Source organism: Corvus hawaiiensis, chromosome 24, assembly GCF_020740725.1.
Source record: "Corvus hawaiiensis isolate bCorHaw1 chromosome 24, bCorHaw1.pri.cur, whole genome shotgun sequence".
Classification (NCBI taxonomy): Eukaryota; Metazoa; Chordata; class Aves; order Passeriformes; family Corvidae; genus Corvus; species Corvus hawaiiensis.
The window spans coordinates 1,539,408-1,548,983 of NC_063236.1; the positions used below are offsets into that span (position 1 = coordinate 1,539,408).

At 72.8% G+C, this 9,576-nt stretch overlaps 1 protein-coding gene across 2 annotated transcripts; it reads right to left on the reverse strand.

Moving 5' to 3' along the window:
* Positions 1-164: 164 nt before the first annotated feature.
* CACNB3 (calcium voltage-gated channel auxiliary subunit beta 3) lies at positions 165-7,008 on the reverse strand. Of its 2 annotated transcripts, XM_048327524.1 has the most exons (14): positions 6,862-7,008; positions 6,620-6,712; positions 3,787-3,909; positions 3,580-3,702; positions 3,387-3,502; positions 3,256-3,320; positions 3,156-3,175; positions 2,839-2,919; positions 2,586-2,644; positions 2,391-2,500; positions 2,152-2,303; positions 1,981-2,076; positions 1,749-1,898; positions 165-1,310 (listed from the first exon to the last, which is right to left on the reverse strand). In XM_048327524.1, exons 1-14 carry the CDS (start codon positions 6,901-6,903, stop codon positions 1,026-1,028), a joined length of 1,515 nt encoding a protein of 504 aa, XP_048183481.1. In that variant the 5' UTR covers positions 6,904-7,008; the 3' UTR covers positions 165-1,025. The 2 variants fall into 2 exon arrangements, with proteins under 2 accessions (XP_048183481.1, XP_048183482.1); XM_048327525.1 differs by lacking the exons at positions 6,620-6,712; positions 6,862-7,008 and adding an exon at positions 4,978-5,120.
* Positions 7,009-9,576: the final 2,568 nt, after the last annotated feature.

Here is a 9,576-nt window from a genome sequence, read left to right on the forward strand (position 1 = left end):
GGGTGCCATTGCCTGGCCCCTGGGTGCCACCTCCCGTGGGGACAGAAGCCAGCAGTGCCCCAATGGGTGCACTGGAGGTGCTCAGAACCCACCAGCAGTGTCCTTCCCCCCCATCCCAGAGCAGGTTCCCCCATGTCCCCTCCACAGACACGGACGCCAGCACCTCTGAGCACTCGTGTGTTTCTGAAACCAATTACAGGGAAATCAGTGCTTTCTACAAAAGAAATTATAACAAATCTGTGGCCCCCACCCCATTTCCCCCCCCTCCCCACCAGTAATGGCCCCGGGGGGGGCTCAGCCCACGCCAGGACCCCCGGCCGAGGGCAGTGGGCGCCGTATTTACAGGACTCTGTGGTGACGTGCGGTGACAGTGTGGACAGGGGGGTGTCGGGGACAGGGCAGTGGGTGCAAGCGTGGAGCGGCCCCCACACCCCATGCAGCCGCCCCACTCTGCCCTCCCCATCCCGGGGGGCAGGAGGGGTTTGGCTGCGGTGACCGGGGCGGGGGAATCGGTGCAGAGCGAAGCGAGTGGTGTGACCCACTTCTCCCGGGGGTCCCATGCAGGGGTGGGGAGGGGGCAGGCCAGGTCCCGGGGGTGAGCAGGCACCTTCCCTTTCTTCCTCGGGTCTGTGCGGGGTGGGGGATGCTGCTACAACTGCCCCCCCTTCCTTACCCCCCCTTCTTGGGGGGGGGCACCCACTGTCCATGGCAGTTGCCCTGCGGAGAATGAGCCGACCTGTGATGCAGGGCCCGGGGCGGGGGAGAAACTGAGGCAGGGCGAAGGCATGTGTCTGTCCCCAGGCTCCCCAAACCTTTGGCGGGGAGTCCCAGGGCATCCTGGCCGCCGGGCCCCCCCCCCCGCGCTGTGCTTATGGCTGAAGACGTGCCCGGGGGGCCGGGCCAGAGGAAGCTGCCGGTGCGGAGTTCGATTGTCTGAGCACCCCCAGCGCGGGGCTGGGGCGAGGCGGGGAGCGCCCGGGGTTTGGGGGGGCCGGTTCCCAGCCGTGCCCCCCCTCTCCCCACCCCTAATAGCTGTCCTTGGCCCAGGGCCGGCTGCGCTGCCAGTTCCTGTCGTGGTTGCGCTCGCTCGGGCGCTCCGGCGTGCCGGGACCGCTGCCGTGGTGCCGGTGGGGCTGGTACAGGTCGGGGTAGGGGTCCCCGTACTCCTCCTCCTCCTCCAGGTGCCGCGAGCTGCGCTGGGATGTGGCCCCCCAAGGCTGGGGCGAGGTGTCCCCCGCCTCATCTGATGGCATCAGGCTGTCGTGCTCCAGCGGCGAGTGCTCGCCCCGCTCCCCCAGCAGCTGCTGGCTCTGTGGGCAGGGAGGGGCTGCGGTGGGGGGCTGCGTGTGCCCCCCGGCCCTGGCACCCTGTGCTGGGTCCCCGTGGGAAGCAGGGAGGGGGGGCTGTGTGCCCCCCACCCCATCTGTGGACCCCTGTGCCAGCCGTCCGTAGGGAGCAGGGAGGGGACCGGGGAGCTGCATGTCCCCCCCAGCCTGGACAGCCCAGTGCTGGATTCCATGAGGAGCATGGAATGGGGCTGTGTGTCCCCAGTTCTGACCTGTGCGCCCCCCACCCTGTTCTGCAGACCCCTGTGGGGAGCAGGGAGGGGCTGGGGGGACGGGGTGGGGGGCTGTGCAGCCTCCCTGGCCCCAGCACCCCTGTGCTGAGTCCCCGTGGGGCCAGTGGGGGATTGTGTGTCCCCCCCACCCTATACCCCCGTGGGAGCAGGGAGGGGGCCACAGGGTTACCTGCAGGCCCGGGAGTCCGGTGGGCGAGGGGACGGCGTGGGGGGCGTGTGGCGGGTGGTGCGTGGCACGCCAGTAAACCTCCAGGTACTCAGCCAGGTGCTCACAGGCATCCTCCAGCTGGTTCTCATCCAGGATCACGTCAAAGAGCTCCTGGGGAGGCGGGTGAGAGGGGTCAGGGAGGGCTCGGGGATCCCCCCAGGCATCCCCAGGGCAGGGGGGCCGGCTGGCTCACCGGGGGACACTGCACCAGCTTGTCGGCTGCCATCATCTGCACGTTGAGGTGCTTCACCTGGGACTTGCCCCTGGACTTGATGAGCCGCTGCAGGACCTGGGGAGGGGAGAGGGGAGTGATGGCACCACAGGGGGCAGCCAGGACCCCCCCAGAGCCGTGGTCACCCCTCACCTTGGGCGAGGACACCTTGACGTAGACGATGATGGGTGCCAGGGAGGTCTTGGCCAGCTGGGCCGGGTGGTTGATGGTGTCAGCATCCAGCACCACCAGCTGCAGGGACTTGGCCAGCTCGAAGATGCGTTCGATCTCACTCTGCACCTCGGCTGGGGGGACACGGGGGGGGCCGTGTCAGGTTGGGCTGGCCCCTGGGAGGGGGTCCCTGCACCCCCGGAGTGAGCCTGGCCCCTCACCAATGCTGGAGCGGGTGGTGGAGCGCTCCAGGATCGCCTGCTTGCCCAGGTTGTTGAGGATGGAGCGCTTGGCCAGGGACAGATCAGCTGTGATGTGGGTGATGGAGATCCTGGGGAGCACAGGGACACCATGGCCACCTGGGAACCCCCATGCCGTGGAAGGAGGGGGGGTTCTGGGCGGTGTGATGGTCTCACCTGCCATCGAATCTGTGCTTGAGGAAGTCGAAGAGGGCTTTCTGCATCATGTCGGTGACCTGCCACGGGGCCGCCAGCCCGGTGAGCCACGGCAGATGGCACCGGCAGGGAGGTGGCAGCCGCTCAGCACCCTGCCAGCCGCCCTCGGCCCCACCATCTGCCCGCCGCCGGCACAGGATGGGCAGGGAAGGGACAAGGGGCGCAGGCGACCATCCCGAGGGCACAACGCGGCCACCCTGCAGCCCCCCCATACCTCATATCCTTTCAGTGAGGGCCCCACCAGCACCACAGGCCGCATGGAGGGGACCACGTCGTAGGGTGGGATGTGGTGCGTCTGCAGGGGTACACGGGGACGTGTCAGTGCCCTGTGCTCCCACCCCCAGCCAGGAAGGGGTCAATGAGCATATTCCAGACAGTCACGGCATCCTGGAGCACGCCCAGCCCCATAATCAGGAAAGAGAGGGGGGTCTCTGCTCCCACCCCACCCCAGAAGCAGCCCCTCTTGGCCCTGCCTGCAGCCCCCTCCTCACCTCCCCCTGCCCAGAGCACAGCCCTGCACCTGGGACTCACCTGCTTCTGCTTCTGCTTGGCTTGGGGAGAGAAGAGACAGAGGTTGGTGACAGTAAAGTGGGGACCCCCCCCGGGACCCCCACAATTCCCCTGCCCTTACCTAAGGAGGGGGGAGGCGATCGCCGGCTCCCGCTGTCGCCGAGGCCCGAGGCATTGCCAGCTCTCCTGGGGAAGAAGGGGGTGAGCGAGTGTTGGGGGCCCCAGGGTGGGGCCAGGGGATCCCATCCCTACCTGGCTTTCTGCTCCTGCTTGAGCCTCATGGCTTCCAGGCGCTGGGGGCTGGGGATGAAGGCGATGTCCCCCCCCTCCTTCACTAGGCGCCCGATCCACCAATCATTGCTGTATTTCTGGGTGAGGACAGGGCACAGGTGAGAGCAGGGGAGGTCCCTGGCCCTGAACCGACACCCCCAGCACCCCAGCTGACCTCTTTGATGTGCAGGAAATCTTTGGCTTCAAAGTTGATGGCGGCTCCCTGCACTGGGCACTCCTCGTCCAGCGCCCCGCAGTAGCTGACATTGGTGCGCACAGCGAAGGCGACCGGCTTGTGCTAGGGGCGTTTGGGGGGGTGATCAGCACCCCCGGGCCCTGGCAGCGACCCCGGGCCATGCCCTGGGTGTCTCCCCATCCATACCTTGGCCCTCTCGAGCTGCTGCTGAGCCTGGCTCTCCACCTCGCGCCGGGCACCCTCACGGTCCTCTTCCAGGGACACGTCGGAGTCCAGGGATGGGCGGCTGGTGTAGGAGTCCGCCGAGCCCTGGGGGAACGGGGCTGAGTGCCGGGGGGCTGTGGGGGGAACCCCCACAAAGAGGGACCTGGTGCTGAGGCGATGGCAGCCTCACGTGGGGACTCTACTGACCCCCTTCCAGCTCTCGGGGGTCCACGGTGGCATCACCCAGCACAGCTGCCCTGGGGTGCAGCCCCCACGTGCTGGGGGGGTGACGGCGGAGACCCCCGCAGCCCCAGGGATGGGGAGATGACCCCTGTCACCCTGGGGATGTGGGTCTCGCCGCTGTCGTCCCCCACCCTGGGGTGCTCAGCGCAGCACCCCCGGCTCCCCCTCCCCGCCGCGCCGGTATTTACCCACCGCCCGCTGCGCCTGGAACAGGCGCAGAAGCTGCGGTGAAATATTTATAGGTCCCTGGATGTGGCTGAGCCCCCCCCCCCCTCCCCCGAGGCCCCCCGGGCCCTGCCGGGCTGAGCTCAGCGCCGCTGCCCAGCACCGCCCCCCGCTAACCTGCACATCCCACCCCGCTCACACTGAGGGGAGCCTGGGCCCCCCCCAGCCCCCCCCGCAGGCAAAATGGTTTCCCAGCATAGCCCCCCCCAACATGGCCTCCCCAGCACGGCCCCCCCAGCATCGTCACCGCCCCCCGCGCCCCGAGCATCCCCCACCCCCCAGCATGCCCAGTACGGCTCCGCAGCATTCCAGTCAGGCCCCCCAGTACGACACCCCCATCACCCCAGTGAGGCCCCCCTGCACAGCATCTCCAGCCCCCTCTCCAGCACGACGCCCCCCATGCAGCCACCCCCTGGCCTGGAACATCGGCCCCCTGCCGGGGGTATCGGGATTCTCGTCCCGCCTGGTCCCGGTCCCGGCGGTATCTGCCGGGGGGGGACGAGAGCGGCGGCGAGGAACAAAGGGCCGGGGGGCGGCACAGCAGCCCCCGCACCCGGCATGAACCCTGCACCGGGCACGGCCCCCCCCGAGGCACACCCCCCTCGTGCGCCATCACCACCCCGGAGGGCGCAGCTCCCCCCCAGCCCGACCGCGGCCCCCCGCGCACGGTCCCCGCGGTACCGGGACCGGTACCGGAGCCGGTACCTCGTTGAGCAGGAAGGTAGCGCTGGAGTCAGAAAACGACATAGACGGGGCGAGCCGAGCCGAGCCGCCCGCGCCCGCGCCCCCCCGCCCCGCTCCACCGGCACCGGCTCCGGTTCCGGCTGCGGCTCGGGCTCCGGCTGGCCCTGCCCGCTCCGCCGCCACCGCCCCTCCCCGCCCCTCCCCGCCCCCGCCTCCCACCGCCCCCCCCCGGGGCGCACGGAGCCGCCCCCGCCGCTCAGCCCGGGAGGGGTGGGTGGGTGTGTATTGGGGGTCGCCGTTCCCCCTTCCCGGTGCTGGTGGGGGGTTCCGGCCCCTCTCTGGCGGGGGTCGCCGGGGGGCTCCGCTGGCAGCCGGGAGTCCCGAGCGGTCCCGATGAGCTGCCCCCGGACGGGTCACCGGCACAGCACCCGGTGGCCCGGGGGGGGGGACAGTTTGCCAAGAGGAGAGCTCTGGGTGAGAGGGGAGTCCCGGAGCAGCGGCAGAGGGGCCGTGCAGCCTCCCGCAGCGCGCAGCTCGGGGCTCCGGGGCGGCGGCGGGGGGTCCCGGTGGGTACCTCCATGCTCCGGTGCGGCGGCTCCCCTCCTGCCCCGAGCCGGCAGCAGCCCCGTCTGCAGGGCGAGCCCTGCGGCGGGGCCGGAGCCGCTCCCGCCCCCCCGCCGCGCCCCCCCCCCCACCCCCCCCCGCCCCCGAGGAGGGGGGCAGCGACGGGCCCCGGGGGACTGGGCCGGCCCGCCCCGTTACCGCGCAGCGGGACGGGCCCTGGCGGGACCGGCCCGGGACGGCTCGCGGCCGGCCCGGGGACCTCGGGGCAGCGCTCGGCGGGGTGGGGGCTTCGGACAGCGGCGGGACCGGCCGCGGACACCTGCACCGGGCACCAGGCATCGAGCACCGGCCCCGGTACCGGGCACATGGCGGGGCCCAGCTGGGCCCTCTCCGAGGTGCTGAAGGGGCAGCGCCGGGTGCCGGGCCGGGTCGCGGGGTCCCTGGGGGTACCGGGGAGTACCGAACAGCAGATGCCACCCCACCACGAGGGAAACGGGATGCTCGGGCCGCTCTGCGCCTCCTGAGGCCGCCCCTACAGGAACCCCCCGCCCTCCACGGGGCCTCCCCGGTACCCGCTCACCCGCCGGCGGCCGGAGGGAACCGGAGCACCGGGTGGGGGGCAGCGGAGGGGTCCGTGCCTCTCCCTGGCAGCGCGAGGAGGCGGCCCAGTGCCGGTTGCGGGAGCGGGCGGGGAGCCCCGCGGCCCCCTCTACACCTCCTGCCGGCCCGTTCCCCTTCCGCTGCCTCAGTTTCCCGGGGCCGCCCCCCGCGCCGCAGTGCCGGTGCCCGCCGCCGGCCCGGCCCTGACGCAGCACTCGCTATTTTTAGCCGCGGGGAGCGGCTGTTGCGATGCCACCGGCGCCCGGTGCCGGCGCCCAGCCCCGGTCCCGGGGGAGCGGCGGGGCGGAGGCGGCCCCGTCGTTCCCTCCAGTGCGGAGGTTGGGGTGGGAGATGCTCGGCCGCTCCCCGCTCCCCATCCCGGGTCCGTGCTTCAATGCGGAGCCGCAGCAGCGGCGGCCCCGGGGCTGGCGGGGCTGCCCCGCCCCAGTGCCAGCGCTGGTGTCGGTGCCGGTGTAGGTGCCGGTGCCGGCCCGCTCACCTGCCTGCGGAGGATGCTGGAGGTGGTGTCGGACGAGGTGCTGCCGTCCGAGCGCTTGAAGCGGCTCTTGCGCTTCGGGAGCCTCCGGGGGCTCTGCGGCGAGAGCAGGCGGTGAGCACCGGGCGGCCCCGGGCGGCGCGGCCCCGCCACGGCGCTGCCATCGGCGGCCCCCGGCTCTGCGGGCAGAACCGAACCGGGCCGCACGGAGCCCGCGACGGCCGGGAGGGCTCCGGTCTGCTCACCTGGAAGGAGCCGGGAGCGTCAGGCTGCGCCGGGGCGGACATCCCCGGCGGCACCCTCCGGAGCCCCGGGGATCCCGGCGGGGCAGCCCCACACCGGACCGCGGCGCTCCGCGGGGAAGGGCCGCGCCGCCGCCACTGCCGCGCTCCGCATCACACGGGGCCGCCGGGGCGTCCCGGCCGTCCCCGCCCCCGCCTGCCCGCCCCCGCGCCCATCCCCGTGGCGGCCGGTCCGCGCCCCCGCAGCTGGGCAGCCACCGGGAGGCACCGGCAACGGACCCTCCCCACAACCCGCAGTGCTGCGGTGACCGGCCGCGCGGTACCGGGGAAGAGGAGCCCCCCGGGGCCGCCGCGGCCCTGCCCACGCCTGTGCGGGGATGCGGGAGCCCGAGCCCCTCCGCCCGCATCCCACCGGGACGGCTCCCGCGGCCGCCCTGCCCCTTCCACAGTTTTTTTTGCCACCCCCACGCCGCGGCATCACCCCCCCCACGGGGTGACGCCCCCAAAGACCCCCGCGTGGGGCGGGCGGGGCCGTGGGGGGACGCAGCCCATCCACCCCACGCCCCGTGTCCCCGCCGTGCCCACGGTGGCGGCCGGTTCCGGTGCTGCAGCATCACCGGACCGCGGGCCGGGGATGGACCGGGAGCCCCACGGAGCCCCAGCACCGGCCTCCCACCCCCCGCGCGGCGGGACTTCCGCGTGGGGCCGCAGGGACACGGCCCCGCCGGCGGCTGCTAATTAATGATTAATCAGCACTCCCCGGGGCCCGGCGCCGCGGCGGGGAGGGGGGTGGGGGGGGTGCGCGGCCCGGCGCCGCCGCTGCGGGGGAGGGAAGGGGGGGCAAGGGGAGCTTCGGCCACGGGGGGAGGGCAGGGTCGGTCCCACGCACACTCGTGGGGTACGGGGGGGGTGGGCTGGTGGGGAGCGCAGTGAGGGGGTGCCCTGTGCCAAGCTGGGTGTGAGAGTGCGTGGAAATGGGGGGGGGGGGCGTGTGCAAGGGATGCGTGTGTGTGTGTGTGCGTGCAAGGGGGCTGTGAGTGTGTAAGGGGTGTATAACGGGGTGTGTGCAAGGACTGTATGTGTGAAGGCAGGGGCAGCGTGTGTAAGGGCTGTGTGCGTGTAAAGGCGCGTGTGCAAGGGGTGAGTGTGTGTGTGCGTGCAAGGGAGTGTATATGAAGTGTGTGCGGTGTGGATAAAGGGGGGGTGTGCCCCCGTGAGTGTCTGTGTGCGTGCAAAGGGGGTGTGTGCAAGGGCTGTGTGTGCAAGCGGTGTGTGTGTGCACCTGCACACGTGTGCACGCCCGCTGTACCTGAGCGGTGTACGGGCGTGTGTGCACGGGGGGCCGTGTGTTTGCACACGAATATGTAGGGGTGTATGTGCGAGTGTGTAGCGGGGCTGCATGAGTGTGCAAGGGTGTGTGTGTGCGTGAGGGGGTGTAAATGTGCAAGGAGGGTGTGTATGTGCAATGTGTATGTGTGCGGCAAGGAAAACGTGTGTGCAAGGGGATGTGTTCTCGTGCGTGTGCGTGTGCAAGGGGAAGTTTGTGCGTGTACGAGCGTGTGCGAGGGGGGTTCGTGTGCGTGTGAACACACATGTGCATGCAACACACGTGTGCCGGGGTGTGCAATGTGTGCGTGTGCAAGGGGGGTCCCGGGATGCGCGGGGCGGGTGTGCGGGGGGAAGGCACGGGGGGCACTGCGGTGGGTGTGCAAGTGACACACTCGGGGGGGGCTGTGCGGACACGGGGGGGCCTGGGAGGTGTGGACACAGGGGGGCCCAGCCGCGCGTGTCCCCGCCATGTCGGTGCGTGTGTTCGTGTCCGTGCGCGTGTGCGCAGCCCCGGGGGTGCGAGTCCGCCCCCACCGCTCCGGGCCGTACCGGGCCGTTCCCGCCGCCGCCGCTGCGCCTTTAAGGCCGCCGGCCGGGAGCGCCCGGGAGCGGATCCGGGCGGGGGGGGGGGAGGGGGGGCGGGCACCGGCCGGGGCGGGCCGGGGCTGCGCGGCCGCGACCGGGACCGGGGCCGCCACCGCCACCGGGGGCCCGGCCTGGGCGCGGGATGGGGCGGCGGGGACGCGACGCGGCCGCCGTGTAGGAGCGGGCGGCGGCGGGGCCGTGGCGGGGCGCGGGGCCCCGCGGGCGGCAGCGCCGGAGGCGGAGGTGAGCGGGGCCGCCCGGGCGCACCGGGAGCGGCGGGAGGGGCGGGGGGGGGGGGAGTGGATCGGGGCGGCGGCGGCGTCGGGGATCGGGACCGGGATCGGGACTGGGACTGGGATCAGGGCGGGGGGGGGCGACACCGGGCTGGGCCCCCGGGCGGCGGAGCGGTGCGGCCCCGGAGGGCTGCGCGGTGCTCGGGGGGGTCCGGTGCGGCGGGAGCTGCCGGTGCGGTGGGAGCGTCCGGTGCGGCGGCCGGAGGGCGCTGGTGGGTCCCGGTGAACGGGCCGAGCTCGGCGGAGCTCCCGTGCCCGGACCGGGGAGGGAGGGAGGGAGGCGGCCGCCGCCGCCACCGGGGCCGGCCCTTCCCGGTGGCCGTTCTCCACCGCAGCTCGCCCGGGGCAGGGACCGGCTGCCACGTCCCGGCTGGTTCCCGGTGCCCCGGGGCGGCCGTGCCCGGTACAGCCCGTTGGCCGCCGTTCAAGACAAACAGGGCCGGGACGCCCGGGTCGGTCCCAGCTTTGTCGCAGGTCGCTGCACCGGGAAGGGCGGGCTCGGGGCGGCCTC